Genomic DNA, 25,618 nt, shown 5'->3' with positions numbered 1-25,618 from the left:
ATTTCTATATGTAACTCCTCCTAGAGCTTTAACTCTACATACTCCAAACTCGGCTCAGACACTCAAACTTTTCTGAGTAAGTGTGCTATCTATTTTCAGACTGATCGGACTTACGGTTTTCCTAAAAATGACGATCAAAACTCGAAAAAACTCATTCAAAAACTCCCATTGACTTACATTGGGGAGTTCTAAAAAATTCAAACCGACAAAAATTTAAATCTAAACACCTTGAAGACTAAACCAAACTGCCGTTCTATATACTATATGAGCCATTGAGACTCATTTAAACAAATAAACTCATCCATCTATCTACTTCAAACTACTTTAAACTTTAAACTATCTATCTATCTCTTTTTAACTAATCCATCTTTCTTTCTAACTTATCCATCTTTCTTTCTAATTAATCTATCTTTCTTTCTAACTAATCCATCTTTCTTTCTTTCTTTCTTTCTTTCTTTCTAATCTATCTATCTTTCTTTCTAACTTATTCATCTTTCTTTCTCTCTAATTAATCTATCTTTCTCTCTAACTAATCCATCTTTCTTTCTTTCTTTCTTTCTTTCTTTCTTTCTTTCTTTCTTTCTTTCTAACTAATATTTCCTTCATTCTTTCTAACTAATCTATCTTTCTTTCTTTCTTTCTTTCTAACTACTCTCTTTCTTTCTTTCTTTCTAACTAATCTTTCTTTCTAACCTTTTTATCTTTCTAACCTATCTTTCTTTCTTTCTTTCTAACTAATCTTTCCTTCATTCTTTTCTAACTGATCTTTCTTTCTTTCTTTCTTACTACTCTTTTTCTTTCTCTTTCTTTCTTTCTTTCTTTCTTTCTTTCTTTCTTTCTTTCTTTCTAACTTATCCATCTTTCTTTCTTTCTAATTAATCTATCTTTCTTTCTAACTAATCCATCTTTCTTTCTTTTGTTCTTTCTTTCTTTCTTTCTTTCTTTCTGTCTTTCTTTCTTTCTTTCTTTCTTTCTTTCTTTCTAACCTTTTTATCTTTCTAACCTATCTTTTTCTTTCTTACTAATCTTTCCTTCATTCTTTCTAACTAATCTTTCTCTTTCTTTCTTTCTCTTTCTTTCTTTCTTTCTTTCTTTCTTTCTTTCTTTCTTTCTTTCTTTCTTTCTAACTACTCTTTTTCTTTCTTTCTTTCTTTCTCTTTCTTTCTTTCTTTCTTTCTTTCTAACTTTCTAACTAACTAATCTTTCCTTCATTCTTTCTAACTAATCTTTCTCTCTTTCTTTCTTTCTAACTACTCTTTTTCTTTCTTTTTTTCTTTCTTTTTTTCTTTCTTTCTTTCTTTCTTTCTTTCTTTCTTTCTTTCTTTCTTTCTTTCTAACTAATCTTTCTTTCTAACCTTTTTATCTTTCTAACCTATCTTTCTTTCTTTCTAACTAACTAATCTTTCTAACTAATCTTTTTCTTTCTTTCTTTCTTTCTTTCTTTCTTTCTTTCTTTCTTTCTTTCTAACTACTCTTTTTCTTTCTTTCTTTCTTTCTTTCTTTCTTTCGAACTAATCTTTCTTTCTAACCTTTTTATCTTTCTAACCTATCTTTCTTTCTTTCTTTGTGTTAAATAATGCCAAGATCATGCTAAGAACTCTATAAAAACTCCATAGTAACCATCTGTGACAACTAACCTACCACTCAAAATACTTTAAACTACTTTTAAATACTTTAAACTTCAAACTACTTTAAACTTCAAACTACTTTAAACTTCAAACTACTTTAAACTTCAAACTACTTCAAACTAATTTAAACTTCAAACTAATTTAAACTTCAAACTTCTTCAAACTTTCTGGTCCGACTTTATCAAGCCAACTTAAAGTTTGTCTCGACGAACTTTCGCATCTAGTTTCTTACTGTTTTTCTATTTAAATTTGTTTATTTGTAAGTCTCTTTTTCCTTTTATAAATTATCCTTATTTTTGTTACTAAGACTACATATATACACTCACCTAAAGGATTATTAGGAACACCATACTAATACTGTGTTTGACCCCCTTTCGCCTTCAGAACTGCCTTAAAGGAGAACTCCGGTCAATTTTAACATTGAGCAAATTATTTTGTAAATTTGGAGTGCTGTCAGTACAGCCAGCGCACATCTTCCTGTTTTCGGTCAAAGTCCACAGTAGTCGATTGTCGAGTTCGGGCGCATGATCGTACGTACTAAACCTATGCGCGTGAACTCGACAATCGACTACTGTGGACTTCAACCGAAAACAGGATGTAAATACAGGTATGTGCGCTGGCTGAAATAACATCATTTTTATTCATATCTTGCACATCTACTGCAGTCAGATTCACACGTGTTCACTCAGAAGGAATCACTCACATGGCTGTGCACTTGTAATGACACATCAAGGATGTTAAGAGCCTAAAAGCAGGTTTAAAACTTGCCCCATTTAAGTCATCAGGGTGCAAATTTTAAAAAGAGGATAACACGGTGTACGCAACACCGATTTTTGTCGTTGTTCTCTGTATTGACAGCACTCCAAATTTACAAAAAAAAATGAGCTCAATGTTAAAATTGACCGGAGTTCTCCTTTAATTCTACGTGGCATTGATTAAACAAGGTGCTGAAAGCATTCTTTAGAAATGTTGGCCCATATTGATAGGATAGCATTTTGCAGTTGATGGAGATTTGTGGGATGCACATCCAGGGCACGAAGCTCCCGTTCCACCACATCCCAAAGATGCTCTATTGGGTTGAGATCTGGTGACTGTGGGGGCCATTTTAGTACAGTGAACTCATTGTCATGTTCAAGAAACCAATTTGAAATGATTCGAGCTTTGCATTATCCTGCTGGAAGTAGCCATCAGAGGATGGGTACATGGTGGTCATAAAGGGATGGACATGGTCAGAAACAATGCTCAGGTAGGCCGTGGCATTTAAACGATGCCCAATTGGCACTAAGGGGCCTAAAATGTGCCAAGAAAACATCCCCCACACCATTACACCACCACCACCAGCCTGCACAGTGGTAACAAGGCATGATGGATCCATGTTCTCATTCTGTTTACGCCAAATTCTGACTCTACCATCTGAATGTCTCAACAGAAATCGAGACTCATCAGACCAGGCAACATTTTTCCAGTCTTCAACTGTCCAATTTTGGTGAGCTCGTGCAAATTGTAGCCTCTTTTTCCTATTTGTAGTGGAGATGAGTGGTACCCGGTGGGGTCTTCTGCTGTTGTAGCCCATCCACCTCAAGGTTGTGCATGTTGTGGCTTCACAAATGCTTTGCTGCATACCTTGGTTGTAACGAGTGGTTATTTCAGTCAAAGTTGCTCTTCTATCAGCTTGAATCAGTCGGCCCATTCTCCTCTGACCTCTAGCATCAACAAGGCATTTTCGCCCACAGGACTGCCGCATACTGGATGTTTTTCCCTTTTCACACCATTCTTTGTAAACCCTAGAAATGGTTGTGCGTGAAAATCCCAGTAACTGAGCAGATTGTGAAATACTCAGACCGGCCCGTCTGGCACCAACAACCATGCCACGCTCAAAATTGCTTAAATCACCTTTCTTTCCCATTCTGACATTCAGTTTGGAGTTCAGGAGATTGTCTTGACCAGGACCACACCCCTAAATGCATTGAAGCAACTGCCATGTGATTGGTTGATTAGATAATTGCATTAATGAGAAATTGAACAGGTGTTCCTAATAATCCTTTAGGTGAGTGTATTTCCTGTTTGTATTAAGAGCTGTTCCCTCTGGCTATATCTCCTCTATATCCTATTCTGAAGAAACGGATTTTATGCAGCCATGTTTGCTTGTAAATTTTGATATTTTCAATAAAAAAAAAATAAAAAAAGATTTGACAGGTTTGGAACGACATGAGTAATAAATTAATGACAATTTTCTTTTTTGGGTGTACTAACATGGCTCGACACTGCGAGCATTTCCCTTGCATTCGACACTAAAAATAGATGTTTGTGAACTGTAAAATGTATTTAGGAGCATGATTGCGAATACAAATATCTAAATGTTTACTTAAACATCTAAAATGGTAGGCTATAACAAGCATCTTATTTAAATTTCAGTTTTCAATTTGGTTATGGGAAAACATCGATAAAGCCTAATATGATTATTAAACTTTAAAAGGCTATTATTTAATTAAGTAAATAACACGGATGAGTATGGCGGAACGAGTGGAGTCGCGCTGAAGGAAAATACACATTCTCTCTCTGACAGCAGCTGCGGTTACTTTCAGAGTTTTGCGATATTTTTTAGTGTACATTATTAAAATCTAAATTTAAATATGCTAATATTAATGGACTTGAGCTAACAATGAACAGTTGTATTTTTATTAATTAACGTTAAAGAATAATAACTATCAAATGTAGCTATTGCCCATTGTTGAGGTACTTAATGCATTAACTAACGTCAACTAATGGGACCTTATTGTAAAGTGTTACCTATTGTTCTTTATAGTTCTTTAATTAGCTTGACACACTTATTTGCTTTATACATTTTTGTGTGTGTTGTTTTATTGTACATTTAAAGGTTCAGAGTTCATTTTATTTTAAGAAAAAAGTTATTAAACTTGTTAGGAGGACAACACTTTATTCTAACCTAATTCGATACGTGACAATACCTTATACAGTGATAAAAGCGTCAGCAATTATCATTAAATTAAGATTTGATACCATCACATTTACAGTTTAAAGTAGGACTATAAATAATTACATGATTATTGAAAACAGTTTGAAGCAGCAATATTTAAAAACCTTGTGTACTTTTTGGATTCTTCTAATAATGTCTCTTTATATCCTTCTTAATCCGGTTTAACATCTATATAAATGAATATAAATCGTCTCGATTACTAACGTAACCTCGGTTCCCTGAGAAGAGGGAACGACTATTGCGTAAGTAGCTTACGCTGTGGGAAAACTCCTTTTCTCGAGAATATGAAGCCAACATTTTTTAAAACGCAGTGTAGCTGCACAGCACACACAGATGAGCGGCGAACGCGGTCATTGGCTGTGCTGCGGCAACTGCATAAACCTATCAAGGGGCGGCTCAGACGCGCGGTCCAATCAGGGCAATTCGCGCCCTGACGCGTCATAGCCTGCCAGAATGGGCGTGGCTAGAGGCTATAAGTATAGCCTCCCGAGCTGTCATAGCCAGGTTAAATCGACTGAAGCGATACACCGATAAAGCACAAGCACGGCGGATTACGCAATAGTCGTTCCCTCTTCTCAGGGAACCGAGGTTACGTTAGTAACTGAGACGTTCCCTTTCGAGAGGTCTCTCCTATTGCGTAAGTAGCTTACGCTATGGGAACTCCCTTCAAAACGCTGTGCGTGCTTGACTTCGCTCTAATAAGCCCGAGGCCGAAGCCTGAAGCTGTGAGAGTGAAGCATGATCCAAATAAGCCGGTCAGTGACGGGCTTCATAAGGAAACATAAGTGTGGCCTAAGAGGGCCATGATATAATGTTATATATGAATTACAGTTCTGTAACAGGACCGGAAATAACGGGCCCACGTTAAACAGAGAAAAAATGCCTTATTCGCAGTATGGTATAATATATGAACATAGTTCGTGTAGGAAAACGGGACCGGAAAGACTCGGATCCGCGTTTCATGGGGTGGGGTTTGTGATAACACATTCATACCGAAAGCACCCTAGAATGCAAGGCAGGGACTTGTAGGTTATAAAACCTGATAAAAGTGGACGGCGAGGCCCAGCCGGCCGCCGTACAGATATCCTGTATGGGTATTCCACACGAACAAGCCCAGGAAGAGGCCATGCCTCTAGTGCAGTGGTTCTCAATTCCAGTCTCCCTTATTTAACACACCTGAACCAGATCATCAGCTCATTAGGAGAGACTCCATGAACTGAACTGGGTATGTCAGATAAGAGAGACATCCCTTCCTTGTCTCCTTCATAAACAGCTGTCTTAGCTTGGGAACTGTTCCCACTGCTCTCAAACACGCCATTGTCAGACCGCTGCTGAAGAAACCCAACCTTGATCCTTCCATACTGTCCAACTTCCGCCCTATATCTCACCTGTCATTTTTGTCTAAGTTGATGGAGAAGATTGTTTTCTCCCAGCTTCAGTCTCACCTCCAACTGCACGTCATTGCTGATAAATTTCAGTCTGGTTTCAGGTCTAGACACAGCACTGAATCAGCGTTACTGAGGGTCAATAATGACATTCTAGGAGCCCTGGACAGTAAAAGCTCTGTGGTTTTGGTGTTACTGGACCTGACCGCTGCATTTGACACCGTGGATCATGCCATCCTCATCTCTCGACTTCAACATGCTATCGGTCTGCAGGGCACAGTGCTCAATTGGTTCTCTTCATATCTCACTAATAGAACTTTCTCAGTAATGCTTAATGACTTTTCCTCCTCAGCTGCCCCCCTGTCATCCGGTGTGCCACAAGGATCCATTCTCGGTCCTATTCTGTTTTCACTTTATATGCTGCCACTTGGTCAACTCATCTCCAATCACAACGTTCAATTTCATTTCTATGCAGACGATCTCCAGATCTACCTTCCTGTGATTCTGAGCAATCGTTCTGCACTGGACCCTCTTCATAACTGCCTTCAGGACATCAAACAGTGGCTTTCGCAGAATTTCCTTCATCTGAATGAAGGAAAGACTGAGTATATCCTATTCAGCCCGGACTCACCCAATAGTTCTCTCAGTTTTGGTCCTCTTACACCGCAGTTTGCACCCACTGTGCGTAACCTGGGTGTTATTTTTGACAAAAGCTTGCAGTATGACAAACAGATTAGTGCAGTTGTGAGGGCGAGCTTTTACCAGCTAAGGCTCCTCAGTAAGGTAAAACCATTCTTGTCAAGAGCTGACCTTGAAAAAGCCATTCATGCCTTCATCAGCTCAAGGATAGACTACTGTAATGCCCTCTACACTGGACTTAATCAATCATCCCTCAATCGGCTTCAACTGGTACAAAACGCGGCAGCACGCCTTCTTTGCAACACCTCAAAACGCTCACACATCACCCCAGTCCTCCGCTCGCTCCACTGGCTCCCGGTGCGGTTTAGGGTGGAGTATAAGAGCCTGCTGTTTGTGTTCAAGGCCATTAATGGTCTGGCACCGGCATACCTTGCTGAATTACTAACGGTCTACCAACCTGCCAGAACTCTGCGCTCCTCTGAACACACCTCTCTGGTCACTCCCAAGTTTAAATATAAAAAGTTTGGAGGCCGGTCATTTGCCGTCCAGGGCCCAAAGCTGTGGAACGCTCTTCCGCAATACCTACGAAGCATTACCGTGTTGAGTGTTTTCAAATCCCAGTTGAAAACACACCTATTCAGACAAGCTTTCAACACGTAGCTTCCTATTTGACTGTTATTTTATGCACATTTATGTTTTTATTTATTGTTGTCTATTGTTGGTTTTACTGGAAAGCGCCTTGTGCACCTTCTGGCTGTTGTTAGGCGCTCTACAAATAAAATTTGATTTGATTTGATTTGATACAAAATGTGCAGAGCAAGGGGTCCCGAGGACTGGAATTGAGAACCACTGCTCTAGTGGAAGGAGATTCCCAAGGGGCAGTGAAGGCCCTTAGACTCATAAGCCAGCGCTATAGTGTCAACTATCCAGCGCGATAATCTCTGCTTTGAGACGTCCCGACCCTTGGTGTGGCCGCCAAAGCATACAAAAAGCTGCTCTGACTGTCTGAATGAGGCAGAATGCTCCAGATATACTCTGAGAGCCCTGACGGGACAGAGTAAATTCGCGTCTCTTTCATCCTCTGGTGAGGAGAGAGCTGTCAGGGAAATAACCTGTGCTCTGACAGGGGTAGAGAGCACTTTAGGAATATACCATGTCTCGGCCTAAGGACAGCTCTGCAGTCGTTAGGTCCAAACTCGAGACAGGACGCGCTCGAAGACAGCGCGTGCAGATCGCCAGGCTTGGGAATCAGTTCCAGGTTCCGGTTTGGAAATGTCATCTCTGATAAGAGAGAGAGAGAGAGAGAGAGGTGGTAGTGGTGGTGATGCTGTCGGCTCACGCGCTAGTCTGTTTTGATCTTCTTTACCGCCAACAGAAGTAAACTAAGTAAACGAAGTCAATCCAACAGTGTGATAAGTGCGTGCCGTCAGATTTATATTCCAAGTTCACATTTTCATAGCCTGTTTAGATCGAATCCATGAACCGCATTATTACACCGTTTTCTAAGGCTACGCGATCTATTTAAAACTATTTACAATCATAAAATAGCAGAGTGCTATCATGAAATCGTAAAGGCTGTGATATGCGGCAAAAATATATGTACTGTTTTTTTTGTTTTGTTTTGTTTTTTACAGAGAAGCACGACGCTTTAATTATTTATATGCATGACAGCCTGCGCTCCACAAACAATGGTAGGTTGGCTTATAAATGATATCAAAACATTAATGCTAGATGTAAGTAACCAATGATCAGCCTGGAGAGATCAATGATCCTCCCAGAAAAAGCAGACATGCTTGTTTTTCTGCACAAGAACTGCTAGAAATGTTTAAATGTTAAATGATTAATTGATGAAGTTTTTGTGAAAACAATAAAAGTTAAAGTTAAAATGTAAACCATGATGCGTTGTTTACTCTTTTATAGTTTAGCACACACGACTAAGTGTGATTACAATACAAAGCTTTGTTTTAGAAATGTTTACTTTTTTAGAAATTTCAAAGCAATCAACTTCTGTATTGATATTGCACACTTTGTTTTCATTCTCTAAAACCACTTTAAATCAGACTCTCAAAGCCACCCTGTAAGTGTTCAGCAAATGGTACAGGAATCGATATGGTAATCGATAAGGAATCGCATCGATAAGCAGACTCGACAATGGCATCGATATCGATAATTTCTTAACGATGCCCATCCCTACAGATCGCCCACTCTCTTAACTGAAGCGAGCACCAGTAAAAGAGCGGTTTTGAGCGAGCGGTGCTTCAGGTTGGCAGACTGAAGTGGCTCAAATGGGGCGCCCTTCAGTGCTTCCAGGACCGTGGAGAGGTCCCAGATAGGCACGGAGGGGGGACGCTCCAGCAGCTCTTGTAAAAAAACGAGTATACTGTGTATCTCGCACGAGTGCGGGCTCAGGTTTCTAGCGGCACACCAGCTAGAGCAGGGGTTCCCAAACTTTTTCATTCTAGGACCCACCTAGACAAGTATAATCAATCTCAAGACCCACTTGCACTGGTGCTACCAACTTTCTCAGTTGGTCGCATCAGAATGATTTGGTCGCACCTTTTTTTTTTTTTTTTGCTACATGCCATGGGATTGATCAATGCATGCTGATGAGTTTGCATGCTAGTTTTGCACTGATGTAAAAAGACTGACAGTGACAAGACCTCATGTTAGCAAAATATTTTAAACTTTTAACTCTTAAAAAAAAACTTTAAAAAAACATGTTCTTTAATGTTTGATTACAATTTTACAGATGGGAAATTAAAATATTTTATCAATAATAATAATGCCACTGACGATTCTGATTATCGATGCGATTCTTTAACGATTCTCTTATCGATTCTTGATAGCACTGTGTGGAAAAATGTAGTCATATGCTTTTCAAAAAAACTAAAAAAAACAAGGGGTTTAATTTATTTTAAAGCTTAAGCTTGAGTAAGCAAACTGTACTTTTTATGTAATTTATGTAATAAATAGAACCTTATTGTAAAGTGTTACTGATTACACCGATTCAGACGTCTTCTGAGTTCACTGTTGGAAAGATCAGTTGTTTTAACCATTCATTCAAATTAATTTCAAAGGAGTCGATTAGTTCGCGAATTGGACGTGTCGTGCGCGTTGTGTGATTATCCCAGCAGTTAGGACACGGACATCCAAGATTTGTGTCAACACAGAAAACCTTTCATCACTGGATAGTTTTTTTGTTTAATTAAAGTGTTGTTTTATGTCAGCTGAATGCATGGGCGTCAGTTTGGTTTGAAATGTGCTGGGGACAGAGACGCATTCATAAGTGCATTTTCAGAAGTGCTGGGTACAATGACGCATTCATTTTTTTCTCTCTTTCGCGCAGGTTATGTTTTGGAAGACGATGTCCTGTAGCTCAGGCACGGCCCCACTTTTCAACAGGCCCACCCAAAAGTAAAAAAAAAAAAAAAAAACTTTTACTATATTCTAATTTTGTCAATAATTATAAAAAAATCGCCAATAAGCTCATAATTTGTGCTAAAATAGTGTTTAGTTTTAAAAACCATTTTAAAAAGCTGGTTATATTTTGATGTTTCTGCGCAAGTTCAGCAGACAGTGAGGTTCGGGTTTGTTCCGATCAGAGCTCGTGAGTGGAGAGCGCATTTCTGAATTTTCCGCTCCGCTCGTCCACTTCGTAAAAGTAATGATTATGAATGATTGTTAATAGGCTATATCTTCATAGAGATATAATTAAACAAAAACTAGTCAAAACACATCTAACAGAACATAGCCTAAGTTGTTTATTTTTTACACCTTGTGTTTTTATTTTGTTTTATTAACGAAATGTCAATCTTCGTGTTTATAACAGAAGATACAATACAATACAAAAATCTTCAAGATGTATAACGGATTGTCACCTTATAAACAGTCCCTTTTAATGGAATAATACACCCTTATAATAAAGAAAAAGCTTCAGTGATCAAGAATATGAACGCAATGCATTTAATTATACATTAAGCGTTTTCCTTTCATAGAAACCCTTTATTATAAGGAAAATAGGTGGCTCTTAACGTGTCTTTCTATGGGAGGATGGCATAGCGGTGCATAGCAAATATTCAATGCATTCAATGAAAATATTCAATGGTATTCAATGCAAAACAAATAAAATAAATAAATTATTGTGGCATTAATTAGCCCATAAACAATATTTATTTTAAAGCCTAAACGAATTTGTTTAAAGAAAAACACCAGCGTTGGGCGTTTATCTGAATAGGCTAAGTGTTTCAGCCGCCCTTTTCAAACTGCCGCAATAAAATGCAACAGAATTTGATTAGTTAAACATGAAGAGGATTATCAGTCTGGCATGGCCGCTCGCTCTAACGTTAACCTAGATAAATGTTTGCTATTATGAAGCGCATATCCGAGTGTTTGTGCAGAGTGTGGAGCGCGCACTATGACATGGATGGAGGCGCCGGTGCCATCACTCGCATTTTCCTATCAACAGTGGAAACAACTTAAAATACTCCATTTCTGGTTATACAGAATATAATAATACATCAGTCGCAACTACTTTTATTTGTGTAAACTCACAACAACAAGAAAACGGTGTGCCTTTGTAAAATAAAAGAAAACGAACAGGGAACGCTTTCATTATCTCTGTGAATTGGAGCGCGCCTCAAAAATGAACTGACAAACAGTAGACAAGCCTCACAGACATGAGAAATATAACTATAAAGTTACAAAAAAAAATGTCCACCAACGAAAAAAAATCCAATCGAAAGCAAATACGGTAGCTACCATCTGATAATGTAATCCTGTCCGTATGAAAGGCGCATCTAGACTACATTACAGCGGAGATGTGGAGATATGTATGCAGGCAGCCTACACTGATTTAGAAAAGACTAGATCATTAATAAACAATTAAAATGCATCGTTATTTTAAAACGACATAAGATCTCGTTAGTAGACATAATTGAGGTGAAAAAATAATATATATGTGGCAGCAATGCGTCACCGTATGATTCACGTCCGTAACCGAGAACTGACACGTTGTTTTTTCCCTCATAAATGCGAACACGGAAAATAAAATAAAATGAATATTATAATGTTTTTTTGTTGGGTCAGACAATGATTACCAAATTTCTCTCTCATATTGCTCCTCACAACCACTGAAAACGGTCAAAAAAATCGAACCAAAAGTCAAATTAATATGGACGGAAGTTAAAAGTGGTGGGTACAAAATTACTCATGACGAAATCTGGGGGGTACGCGTCCCCCCCGTCCCCCCCGAAATCGACTGAATGTCTGGGACGCTTTTCAGAGAAGATCAAAGGCAACAACTTATTTAGCAGAATTCACACCCAGCAGTAATTAAGGGGAAAAAAATCTCCGAATGCTCCACATGAAACTTTGGTCTTCCGACCTTTTACCACCGTGTCGATTTATTTTGATTAATATGTGCGAGGGAGAGAGAGCAAGACAGCGCTTAGTTTGGAGACCGTGAAGTCTTGTTTACACTTTCGCCTGGCTCCGAAGAGAGAGAGAGAGAGCGCGCGCGCGACCGAGTCTCTCTCTCTGCTCGTACTCTGTCACAAGCGCAGCCGTTCATCTACATTACTCACCGATCAAATAAGACTTTGGCGGGACAAAAATTCACTTTGGCGGGCGCTAAAACTCACTTAAGAGTCGTTTGTTCATTAATCGGACTGGTTTTGTTTCACTCATCGTAATGTAAATTTAGCTGCAGCTAAGTGCCTTTGTGCGACCCACCTTTTCTCACTGTGTGACCCACAAGTGGGTCGCGACCCACAGTTTGAAAACCACTGAGCTAGAGAACACTTTCCATTTCTGCGCGTAGAGGCGTCTGGTTGACGGCGCTCTAGCTTCAGCAATGGTTTTTGCCACTTTATCTGGGAGATCCCCGGGTACCCGTTGAGCGGCCAAACATGGAGGGCCCACAAGTCGGGACTGGGGTGCCAGATTTCTCCGTTCGCCTGCGTGAGGAGATCTTTCCTCAGCGGGATCGGCCACGAGGCTAATTTCAGCAGTTGTGCCAGCTCTGAGAACCATTGTCGGTTTCTCCAGAGGGGGGCTATAAGAAGCACTGCACATTTGCTCTCCCTGATCCGTTTGATGACCTGAGGTAGCATCGCAACCGGGGGGGAAATGTATAATGGGCAGTTCGGCCATATGTGGGCGATCGCGTCCGTACTCTTTGAATAAAATAATCGTCAGTGAGCGTTGTCTTCGGAGGCGTCCTCTGCCTCGCCGAAGGTGCTCCATATTAACTGAACCGTCTGAGGGTGAAGAGACCATTCCCCCGGGGGAACATTGTCTCTTGATAGCATATCTGCACCCTGGTTCAGAATGCCTGGCACGTGCGCCGTCCTCAGGGAGCGCAGGTTGTGCTGAGCCCACAGGATTAGACTCCTGGCCATGTTGTGCAAGGTGTTTGACCTGAGGCCGCCTTGGCGGTTTATGTAAGCCACCACTGTCATGTTGTCCGTTCGGACTAGTACGTGATCGCCTTTCAGGTGCGGGAGCAAGGCTTCGAGTGCTAGAACGACCGCTCTCATCTCCAGACAGTTTATGTGTAGGCGCTTCTCTGGGCTCGACCAAAGGCCAGAGACGGGCCTGCCCTCGTAGAGGGCTCCCCAACCTAGGTTGGAGGCGTCTGTCGTGACCACCTTTCTCCTCGAAATCACACCTAAACTCATGCCCGACTGGTACCAGTCAACAGCCACGCGTAAGCTGGTACGCGGCTGTTTAGCCAGCGTTGGAGAGGGCGCATTTGCAGTAATCCGAGCTGGAGCACTGCTGATGCTGAGGCCGTAAGACCCAGCATCCTCTGGAACCTTTTGAGGGGGGCGCGGGCGCCCGCTCTGAAAGATGCCGCGAGGCGCCAAACAGAGAGCGTGCGCTCCACCGAGAGGTGCGCTTTCATATGTATAGAGTCTATTACTATCCCCAGAAAGGAAATGTTCTGTCTGGGGGATAGTGTGCTCTTGGAAAAATGTATCCTCAGACCCAGGCATTCTAGATGGCTGATGATCCAAGATCTGTGCGTTATTAGCTATTCCTCTGATTGTGCTCAAATTAGTTTAGTATTCGCACTCCCCGTGCTGCATCCATACACTTCGTGAATGTACGGGGGGCCAACGATAGACCGAACGGTAGAACTGTGTATTGGTATGCCTGTCCCTCGAAAGCGAATCTCAGAAACTGCCTGTGATGAGGCGATATTTGGATATGAAAATAGGCGTCTTTCAGATCCACTGAGAAAAACCAATCTCCCAGGCGAATTTTCGCAAGGATATGTTTGGTTGTCAGCATTCTGAATGGGCGCTTCGCCAGTGCTTTGTTCAAGTGTCTGAGATCTAGAATGGGTCGAAGACCACCATCCTTTTTCGGGACGAGGAAATAACGGCTGTACAGACCCGACTCGCTCTGCGAGGGGGGTACTGTTTCGACAGCACCCTTTTCTAACAGTTTGAGCACCTCGGTGCGGAGAACATGTGAAACATCTTTTCTCACTCTCGTCTCGACCACGGCTGAAAAGCAAACTGTAGCGAGCAGCCGTGTTTTATTACGTTCAACACCCATAATGATATGCCGGGGATAGCCTCCCAGGCTCTGGCCCGTATAGCTAGGGGTTGAATAAAGGCTGGGGACAGGTCGCTGTGAGATAGGGACCCGGTCGCCAGGCCGTTTTGAGCTATAGATGGCGTGTATACAGCGCTCATGAGCGGGGGCGCACGCTGTACAGCAGGCGCACTAGTATTCATGTTCCCAGCATGTCGTATTCATGTTCCCAGCATGTTTGAGGGAAAACTGATGCGGGAAAAGTTTTTATGTGTAGCTGTGAGTGCTGAAGAGTGGACACAGGAGCTACGTTTAATATTTCTCCCGCGCTGGGCGGGGGGAGAGTGAGTGTCGAGTTGACAGTGTTTGTGTGTAGGGGTGCGTGTTGTAAAACAGGCACGCTCGCTACCTTTAATCATTTTTCAGCTTGAGCGGGGAAGGCATTTGTGACTGTGGGGACAGTGCTTATGTGCAGGGGTGCGTGCATTACAGCAGGCACGCGCGCTACATTTATGTGACTTCCAGCCTGGGCTGGGGAAATATTTGAAACTGTGGTAACAGTGCTTATGTGTAGGGGCACGTGACCTACAGGTGACACAGACAGAAAAGGGCTCTTTTCGTGCTTTGTGTGTGTTGCCGTAAAAACGGCGTTTGTTTGCAGGTGATCGAGTTTTGTAACCGGCACATTGACTGCAGTGTAGATATTTTCGGCCACCTGAAATGTTTGAAAAGCTTGGGGGAGGACGGTCCAGCCTTGGCGGGACTCGAGCTCACCCTTTTTCTCCGTTGTTAGGAAGACTTGCGAGGCTCGGGGTCCAACGCAATCTTGGGTCGGGGTCCCCGCCTCTCAGGGAACTGTCGGCGCCTAGCGGAGCGAGAGCGGTGACGAACTTCAGTCGCCGGCTGGGACTGAGTGGCCGTCGGTGCTGCCTTTACCTGTGAAGGTGGCGCCGCCTTCTTCTGGCGGCTCAACGCTGAGCTGGAGCGCTTGGGCAAAAAGTGGCGCATAGCCTGCGATGCTTTTTGAGCCTCAGTGAAGCGCTCGGCAAAACCTTTAACTGCTGGCCCGAATAATCCACCAGAGGAGATCGGTGCGTCGAAGAAAGCCGCCTTGTCTGAGTCTTTCATCTCTGTCAGCGTGAGCCAGAGGTGTCGCTCAAGAACAGTCAGGTTCGCCATGCTGCGGCCGATGGACTGGGCTGTTGATTTAGTGGCTCGCAGGGCCAGGTCTGTGGCGCTGCGGAGGTCCTTGAAAGCCTCAGGGTCAGGACCAGACTCGTCCATAGAGCGGAGAAGTTTGGCCTGAAACACTTGTAAAACAGCCATGGTGTGAAGTGCTGAAGCAGCTTTGCCGGCAGCGGCATAAGCGCGACCGGTGAGAGCTGACGTAACTCGGCAGGGCTTTGACGGATGAGAAGTGTTGGACTTCCATCCGGCAGCAGAGGGCGGGCAGAGGTGGGCGGCCACCGCTTCTTCGATCCTTTATCCTTCATGCCGTCCACAGAGGAGAGCATCGGAGGAAAAGAGTGTTTCAAGCGAGCTGAGTGTGGCGCTTTCCACGACTTAGAGAGCTCATCATGAACTTCATTGAAGAACGGGGCGGGTCTCTGTTGGGGGGCCTGTCGGCGCCCTTGCAGGAACCACTCGTCGAGCCTGCTGCGTGTAGGCTCCTCAGGGGAAGACCACTCGATGTCGAGGTCTTTGACGGCTCTGGAGAGAATGCAGATCATTTCGGTGTCCAAACTCGCTCTAGAACCGGCTTGGGTCGACAGTGGGGGGCCAGAAGTAAAGCCTGCCCAGTCGTCGCAGTCAGATACAGCGAGAGAAAGTCATAGGTTGCAGTTGCCGCAGCACAGCCAATGACCGCGTTCGCCGCTCATCTGTGTGTGCTGTGCAGCTACACTGCGTTTTAAAAATGTTTGGCTTCATATTCTCGAGAAAAGGAGTTTTCCCATAGCGTAAGCTACTTACGCAATAGGAGAGACCTCTTGAAAGGGAAATATATATATTTGAGAAATGCGGTTTGTGGGTGGGGGTTGGCAACGATTAGGGTGGAGCACTTTTCTTATGGCAGCGTGAAATTCTTATCAGCCCCTTTACTTGATGCCAGAACGATAGTGATCACATCTCCAGCCTCTTAATCATTGATCTGTTAAACAATTCGTTTATATAATGTCTGCAGAGTTTGAACTTTGTCCTGGAAGAAAAGTTTCTAATCTTTCTGTCATGTCTTGTTCCTTCTCATAAACTCTGATCGAATCTGAAAAAACGGCCATTGTAAAGTAATACATTTACTACCGCACATTTTTTATTGCACTTTGTCAAATTCGTTATTGTCCTGAAGTCATCTGTGGGCCTGTAAAGGTGCTGGTGTATGTGGCACTGCTAAATAATTTGCTGCTAAATACATAATGGCCTTACGTGATCAAAATTCGACGACATCTGAATTAATTATTGGCTTCTTAATCCAGTTTAACATCTATATAGAAAATGTATGTATAAATACATATATAGGCTATTTGAGATACGTTTTGTGGGTGGGAGTTGGCAACGGTTAGGGTGGAGCACTTTTCTTTAAATGGCAGTGTGACCTTTTTTCTGGCCCCTTTGCTTGCTGCCAGAACGCTAGTGATCACATCTCCAGCCTCTTAATCATAAATCTGTTAAACAATTAGTTTATAAAATGTCTGCAGAGTTTGAACTTTGTCCTGGAAGAAAAATCGGGGGCTCCAACCCCTGTTTTATCATCGCTGAGATTGGACAGAACCATCAAGGAGACATAGAAATCGCCAAAAAAATTATCCGAATGGCAAAGGTAAAGTACAGCTTTATCAGATATGAAGTCTGATGTCGATTTTGTCGGTTTTGGGGGTAGATATCAATGTTAGCAAGAGCAGGGAAACCCCAAAACCACAGTTTGCATATAGAAAAAATTACAAATTAATTCAAATTTGAGAAAATATATTAAATAATAAATGAATATTTTTTTCTTTATTGAGGACTTTTTTTTCTAAACAGAAGAAATGACTTGGAAACAGGATAGAGAAACATCCTGAGGGCCGTTCACACAGAACGCGTTTTCCATTCTACTGAGCTACTTTCCCTTTGTTTTTTTATTTAAAAACGATGGACATGTTTGACCATTTGCAGCATGCTTTAACTACAAAAACGTGTTCTGTGTGAACCGGCCCAAACTTAGAACCCCATCTGTTTAGTAACCATGGTAATTTCAGTCCAGAAATAGTTTTTTTTTTTTTTCAAATATCAGGTCAATAATTAAGAGGGGACGTTTCTATAATACAGCTCCTGAGCTATAACTCAAACATTGTATCACATTAAATTAACTTTAAGGTTTCTTATATGGTTAAACTCATTTTTGTTGTCAACCAAATCCACTTCTGCTTCCTACTTTAACTCCACACAGGACTGTGGAGCTGATTGTGCCAAGTTTCAAAAGAGCGAGATCGAACACAGATTCACCAAGCTCGCTCTGGAGCGTCTCTATACGTCCCCTCACGCCTGGGGCCCGACCTACGGGGCTCATAAACACCATCTGGAGTTCAGTCACCAGCAGTACAGAGAGCTGCAACAGTTCGCCAGTGAAGTTGGCATCTTCTTTACTGCATCAGGGATGGATGAGGTGAACAAATGAAAGAGGGTCTCAACGTTTCCCTAACGAAAAAGAAGTATACTTCAAGTTAATTTTATGAAGTATAAGCTACTTAAGTAATGTTCAAGTATATTTTTAAGTATACTTTATGTTAGGCTAAGTATACTAATATCAACTTGTAGTAAACTTGTAAGTGTACTATTTCAATACTGCTTGGGACTAAATTGGCTCACTTTTAGTATATAAAAGTATACGTTAAGTGTAGGCCTACTATAAGTGTAAGAGTAGTAAACCAATTAGTTTACTATTTTAATACAAGTAGTAAATTTTTTTCTTTATGAAAGTACACACTGAAGTGTAGGCCTACTCTCAGTAAACTACTAGTTTAGTAGTTTTACTGGAAGTATACTTGTAAGTACGGAGCCCCTGAGGGGACCTTTGCAACAAAAAATAATAATACGGACTGTCGCGTGCTCACGCGCTACAATTTCCGGTTTGGTTATAGTGTCATTACTACAAATGTGGGAAAAGGGATGAGATGAGAGTGTGCTTGGAGGATGCCTCCAGAGATTTGTCGTATTATAGGGAGCATGCATTTGAAATTGTTTGTGGACTGTGCTTTATTGTAAGAAAAAAAGCATGAATATCACATAAATGAATATCAGGTCCCACATCATGGATTACATAATCAGAGAGTAGCCTATTTCTTTTCGTTTAGATTTTTTCATTTAAAGACATTTCAAGCTTTCTTCAGATATTTCTCATGTATGTGAGGTATACACAGAGTTTCTGTTAATTTATGATGAGATGCGCTCCAGTTCACGAGCAATTATGCAAGTGAGCGCAGCCTCCTCCATGATTATATTGTCTGCTATATATTTGCTTCTCATTTATTAAATACAGGCAATTGGTTGATGAAAAATTTATAAAAATTAAGATACAATTTATACAAAACGAAATTCACTTTAAACAAAGTCTTCTACAAAACAAAACTTAATGAAGTGGTCAAAATCATGTCTGACCCACTCCATGTCTCATATATTGCGAAAGTGAAAGTGAAAGTGAAAGTGACACGTGACGGCCAAGTATGGTAACCCATACTTGGAATTTGACCTCTGCATTTAACCCATCCAAGTTAATGCACACACATTAGGAGCAGAGTAGTGAGTAGTTAACACACACACACTGCAAACGTGGATACACACACCCAGAGCAGCGGGCAGCCTTTGTGTGGCGCCCGGGGAGCGATTAGGGGTTAGGTGCCTTGCTCAAGGGCACCTCAGTCATTTCCCACCGGCTCTGGAATCGAACTAGCAACCTTTGGGTTACCAGTTCAACTCCCTAACCACTAGGCCATGACTGCGCATCCTATCTTACTTGTGCTGTTCACTTTTCATAATCAACATAGATGGAAAAATTATACATTATAATATTTTAACAAATATGAAACTAAATACGCTTATTTAATGGCTACAACACATAAGCCTATAGTAGGCCTACAGACTCTCTATTTGTACAAATTGCTGCACATTAATTTAATTCTGAATTTTGCACACATAAGTTGAAAGGCATTTGTTTGTGCATAGTAAAACATATCTGCAACATTTATAAATTTTACGGATAATTGTGCGTGCATTTATTAATTAGGCCTATTATCTTAATGAATAATGCAACAAAGACGAATAATGTAAACTGCATTGTTTATTCAGAATGGAATGGATCGCAAATGGATTTTGACCACTTCATTAAGTTTTGTTTTGTAGAAAGCCTTTCTTTAAAGTGAATTTCGTTTTGTATAAATTGTGTCTTAATTTTTATCAATTTTTCATCAACCAATACAATGTAAAGATTCCAAATTATAGACTTGGATGCAAAATGTTGCCCTTTATTATACAGAAATTTGCTGTTGGTGTATTAGCCTAAAACAGGGGTGGGGAACCTTTTTTTACCTAAGAGCCAATTTATTTATTTATTTTTTTCATTTTTGGTTAATGCATTTTTCCAAAAGAGCCACAGTATATATATAAATTCTTATTAAAGATTCAACAGTAGCCTAGGCCAGTAATTATTAGGTCCATAGACAACTAAAAAGAAACAAATATTCAGGAAACAATAAATAATTTGCAACATGGAGTTGAGTTACCAACTGATGAGCATAAATCCTGTGTGTGTGTGTGTGTGTGTGTGTGTGTGTGAGAGAGAGAGAGAGAGAGAGAGAGAGAACGCACACAGTACTTGCATCTACAGTGTTTACGTGAATACTCGACTTGGCATTTTGATATATTTCTGTGTTTATTTGACCGTTTAGGCGCGCAACCGAAAACAAAGGCTACTATGCTTGTCTGTGTTGCGCTCGGAGCGCGTGCACAGCATCCTGTCAGTAGAATTCAGTTCTCTTTCGCGACTTATCGCGCTTTTAATATTTATTTTCAATATTCTTTTCTTTCTCATTCATTCATGTTTTGTTATTAATAACTTCAAACAGAACGGTCAACTGAAATCTGCGCGGATTATCAACAATAGGACACATTTATAGGACATAAAAGGGTATGTGCGGCAAAAGTGAAAGTAGGCTAGGTGAAATGTTTCGAAATGTCTCTTTGCACAGAAAAGGACCCGTTTCAATAAAAGATATATTAAAGTTTATATAGCCTACTTTCACATTTTCGCTGCTGTTCTAAAAATGGTTTTCGCCACAAGCTGCAGCTGCTTGCATCCCAGTGCAGGAGCTCTAGGTTACCACAGAAACGTAAGCGGTTAGTTGATTGCTGTGGTGACTCGTGACACTCGCGAACAGCACTGAACACGCACTTTTGCCGGTACAACTTGAATATAATTATTATGATCATAAACTTTTCATTAACTTCGGTAGGCTGTACAACAAGGGAATGCAGATGAAGGGCAGCCTGCCTTTTTCTTTTTCTAAAGTTTTCTTTAAGTGAACATAATAGCCTATTATACTTAGTTTAGGCTACTATTTATATATTATTTTTGCACTTGCAGTATACTTTGTTCAAATGTAGATATTATTTTTATACATGAAAAATACATTTAACTGTAGGCTACTTTAATTTTAAAAACAGTTTATTAGCTTCATGCATTATTTTTTATTCAACACTTGAATGTCGGTAAGTTTCATAAAGAAAGGCAACATTTTAAACAAAAAAGTTGAGAAAATCACATCTTTGTCAAAGACTAGGCTACGCCTCAGATTCAGAACGATGATCAAAACACAGATGGAGTAGATCGAGTCCGACACCCCCACAGCTTCACAGTCGTTTTCTCTTCATGGGTTACGCTTCATTTCATTTGGTAATATTAAGCAGTTTTGATTTACACTCTGTTTAATGTTTGATGATCACGTTATTTTACATTTGAGTGAGCAATCTTGTATCACTTGTTTCAGCTCCTTCTCCTGTATTTTGTTTTGGAGTCTGGAGATTCTGTACTATAAGATGTGTCATAGCGCCCCCTACCGTATAACAGTGAAAACATGGATCGCTGGAAAATTCAGTCAATAGTGGGAAAAGGTAGAATTAGAGTAAATTCTTATGTATGCTACACTACCAGTGGACAAGCCTACACAAAAATTCAGATACGCAAAATTAGAAACATATCTGTTTTATGTCAATATTCTAATCAATATTTTCAAACAATGTAAGTTTCATAAGACTGTATATGAAAAACTATGTAAAAAAAAAAAGGTATATTTAATAGGCTACTCGATCAAAAAGGTTAACACAACTACAAGCCAAGTATACTTTGAATACTTAATTATACTTTTTAATATATATCGATCAAAAGATTGAGTAGGCTACAAGTACAGGCCAAATGAGGACTTTCCTCTCAATATAAGTCAAGTACACTGAAGTGTAATTTTAAGTATTTCTGAGAAGTACATATTAAGTATATTTTTGAGAAGTATATAAAATGTAGACTGAAAGTATACTTTCTTATTTTTAGTTTAAAAGAAGTATACTAATAGAACACTTGAATAAACTTATTTTTCGTAAGGGTTATTATATATATCAAGAGAATATGTGCATGTTAAACCCAGTAGATTGAAATGCATTTCATAACTTTTCCTCTCCCTACCTCAATCAGATGGCTGTAGAATTTCTTCACGAAATCAATGTGCCGTTTTTTAAAGTTGCCTCAGCTGACACCAACAATATCCCTTACCTGGAGAAAACCGCCAAAAAAGGTAAAACTCACTGACGCTGACACACATTTCAGATGAAAAGTCCAGAAGCTGTCGTTACAGAAACTCAAAAGTGTTGCTGCTGAAAAAAACTCTATGTGTTCTATGTGTTTGTCAGATTCACTGCCACGGTCACAATGTTCCTCTATTTACACAACATTTATCAGACACTATCCAGTGACTCGCAAATGAGAAAAGTACAAGCCCAACCGAGAACTGAATCTGAGAAGCTTCTCTTGCATTGAGACATTAGGTATTGACAGTGCTGATTGGCCAGAGAGCAGAGCCAATGAAACCTAGAAATTCTGGTGTGGATTTTCTGGAGTTTCATGTTGCTGGCTTTGAGTCTACAGAGAATTTGGCGTGTGTGTAATGTGATAATGACTAAACCTTTGACCTGATTTTCTCCCAGAAGCAGCTATGTCTTGAAGCTGATGTTTTGGTGTATTTGTGTAGGTCGTCCCATGGTGATTTCTAGTGGAATGCAGTCTATGGAGAACATGCGCTGTGTTTACCAAACCGTCAAGCAGCACAATCCCAATTTTACGTTCCTGCAGTGTACCAGCGCTTATCCACTGCCAATAGAGCACGTCAACCTCAGCCTGATCACTGTAAGACACAAATAACTTTACTCGCATCTTCATAAACTCCATAAAATTATAGTTTATGAAGGCATTTTTAGCTGAGTAGTTTCGGTTTCGCTTAGACTCTTTCGGTCTCCTTTTTCCTATGCAGGAGTTCCAGAAGGAGTTTCCGGATATTCCCATCGGCTACTCTGGACATGAGGCGGGCATCCATGTGTCTGTGGCCGCTGTGGCACTCGGGGCAAAGGTCCTGGAGCGTCATGTGACCCTGGATAAGAGCTGGAAAGGCAGTGACCACGCAGCATCACTGGAGCCGGCGGAGCTGGCGGAGCTGGTGAAAGCCATCAGGACGGTTGAGATGGCAATGGGTTCACCGGTCAAACAGATGCTGCCCTGTGAGGCTTCCTGTCACAGCAAGGTCAGATAAAACGCTCATTCTGACAGATTATACAGACTACCAAAAAATGATCAAACGTCATTCAATCAATGGTTATGTTCTTTCTTGCAGTTGGGTAAGTCAGTGGTGGCCCGGAAACCATTGAAGAAGGGTGAGACATTAACTCTCGACATGCTGACAGTAAAAGTGGCCGAACCGCACGGCATGAGACCAGAGAACATCTTCAAAGTGGTTGGCAAGAAAATCACTGTGGACCTGGAGGAAGATGCCACCATTACTGATGCCATGATAAAAGACTGATGAGCAGACATTCCAAAACTAAAGGGGCAATGAGGGGGTCTTATCTTACACTTCTATTAATTTTAATTATAATATAGAAAATCAGCCATTGTTAAACCACATTTTTAATGAGGGAGATTTTATTACATTCTTATTATTTTGACATCAGAAATATGTAAATATGGCGTCTTGTCTTGATTTTGCATATGGCTAATGTCTTGCTATAAGTTTGCTCCATGTTGTAACCTGTCTCACAGATGTACTACAAGTAATAATTTTTCTCATCGCTTTGGCTCAATTTTCAAATGAGATTTTTTTTCAAATCAGTTAGATCTCTGAACAATTAGTTTCTTGTTCACATCAGATTTGGTTCTTCTTTCGGTTCTTCTCTGTTGTTTGTTTTGGTCCTGTCATTTTCTGCAGCTCATGATCTGAGCAATTCCCAGATGTGTCTCCCCCATGTTGTCAGTTGATCATATGCTTTGTCCCATGTCCCATGTCCTTCTGTTGCTTACCTGCTGGCATTTGTGTTCAGGAACCTAAGACGAGGGGTTTGAACCCGGGATTCGTCATTTAGTGGATTGTCCTGTTATTCTCTGCTGTCGGTGGTCTCCTCTACCTGCGTGTCCATTGAGTGTGGGCAGTGCACACTATACGGATTCATGACCATTTTGGCGAAATGTTTGTGATTTAATCACAAAGAACATTGATGGCCAATTTGTATTGTTTTGGAAACATCTATTATTTGGTATTTTGGAAAACTGTAAAGACAAAGCACAGTCAGGTTTATATAATACATTTTATTCTTTTAATGGCAAAATTCCATGGTCACAAATGTAAATTTTCCTGTAAAAACTGTTTTATATAATTTAAGAAAGAAATTGAGCTTTATATTGACTCAATTAGATTTTCTATGAAGCAAAAAGCAGTTAAAACTTTGAAAATGTGTAAATGTTTCAATGTCTTTACGTAGATCTACATGAATCCCCCTAGTGTGCAACTCTGTTACTTTTGCTGTATTTTCTTGAATGCTGTACTGTTTGTAACATGCTCTTTTTTGTAAAAAAAAAAAAAAAAAAAAAAACACTGCGTATTCATAACAACTAACGCACTTTCCAGCAGATTCCAATTACCCCGTTATTCCGCAAGGGGGCGTTGACAATCCATAGTCATTGAATGTGTCAACTCTCAGTAAGAAAGCCCTACTAATTAATACATTTATTACCTGTGGTGCTAAATACAAGGCCATTTGTGACAACTTTCATCGTGTGAGTGTTCACATGCAAAAAGCTCCATTCAGTGAGCAAAATCTGTCAGACATGGTATATTCCATAAATATTTATGAGTATTACATGTAATGTTTGCTAAATTGGCAAATGGCCTGCCAATGTAATGAAATAGGAATCTCAATCTTACCAATCAGCTAACCAATCAAGTTTGGAAACTATATTCTGTAGCCTATATGGAGTTTGCTGACAGCACAATCACCACCATATTGAACATGGAGGAACATCACAACACTGAACAGTACTTTTTTTTCTAGAAATTATATGCTTTTTTTCTAGTAAACTAATGCTAACTTACATGTGTAAAGTGTGTAAAAATGAACAAACAACTGAGAATTTTCAGGTTACATGTAACACATTGCTGCAAAAATGTAAGGTAAAAATACAATGTTTTTTTCTTTTTCTTTTTTTGTGTACTACAGTGTTGACTTTTCCCAGTCAATTTTCACCTTCTCTCTGAAGCTGTATTTACACAGACAAAACTGACATTCTTTAACTGTATAGAAAGCAGATAGAGTCAACAAAAAAGTAGTAAAATAACATGAAATTTGTATATAACAAATATTTCCATGGTGAAAAGGCATCTAAACATTTTGACCCGTGTGGCTCAATGATAAAAACACTTTTTATTTTGGTGGCAATGACCAATTTTCTGACCCAATAACTAGGTTTTGAAGCATGAATTAAATGTTTTGGGTGAGTTATATGTTTTGCAGTCATGCCATTGTCACTGTTGTGTTCTGTTTAGTTTGTTTTTTCATTGGACTTGTCTTCTTCACTGTCATCATTAGTTCTTTTGTATCACCTGTGTTCCGTTAATCATTAGTTCATCATCATCACCTGTGTCTTGTCAATCACCTTCATCTGTGTCACCTGGTTTATGTTTATCAGTGTTTGTATTTAAGTCCCTTAGTTCAGTCAGTCCTGGGGTGCGTTCTCCGATAACGTTGTCTCTTAGCGCGCTACGAAGACTCAAAAGGTACACCTTAACTACAGGTATACCTTTCCTACGTGTGTTCTCCGAACTATACCTTAGGATGTTGCTTAAGGTAAACCTTCTTAAGTTCGA

General features: G+C 40.4%; 1 protein-coding gene across 2 annotated transcripts in view; it reads left to right on the top strand.

Annotated features, from left to right (window-relative positions):
• The window catches only part of LOC311283551 (N-acetylneuraminate-9-phosphate synthase-like), a 79,484-nt gene extending 56,156 nt beyond the window's left edge, over nucleotides 1-23,328 (top strand). The window contains exons 2-7 of one of the 2 annotated variants that reach the window (XM_084398039.1): nucleotides 16,886-17,007; nucleotides 17,617-17,832; nucleotides 21,907-22,006; nucleotides 22,460-22,614; nucleotides 22,739-23,005; nucleotides 23,096-23,328. In XM_084398039.1, coding sequence (XP_084254165.1) covers nucleotides 16,886-17,007; nucleotides 17,617-17,832; nucleotides 21,907-22,006; nucleotides 22,460-22,614; nucleotides 22,739-23,005; nucleotides 23,096-23,284 — 1,049 coding nt within the window. In that variant the 3' untranslated portion in view covers nucleotides 23,285-23,328. Of the gene's footprint in view, nucleotides 1-16,814; nucleotides 17,008-17,616; nucleotides 17,833-21,906; nucleotides 22,007-22,459; nucleotides 22,615-22,738; nucleotides 23,006-23,095 lie in introns of those variants that run through there. The other variant, XM_084398040.1, reaches the window with a different exon arrangement.
• Nucleotides 23,329-25,618: the final 2,290 nt, after the last annotated feature.

Source organism: Rutilus rutilus, assembly GCF_951802725.1.
Source record: "Rutilus rutilus genome assembly, chromosome: 23".
Classification (NCBI taxonomy): Eukaryota; Metazoa; Chordata; class Actinopteri; order Cypriniformes; family Leuciscidae; genus Rutilus; species Rutilus rutilus.
This window is presented reverse-complemented; position numbering and strand designations above follow the sequence as displayed.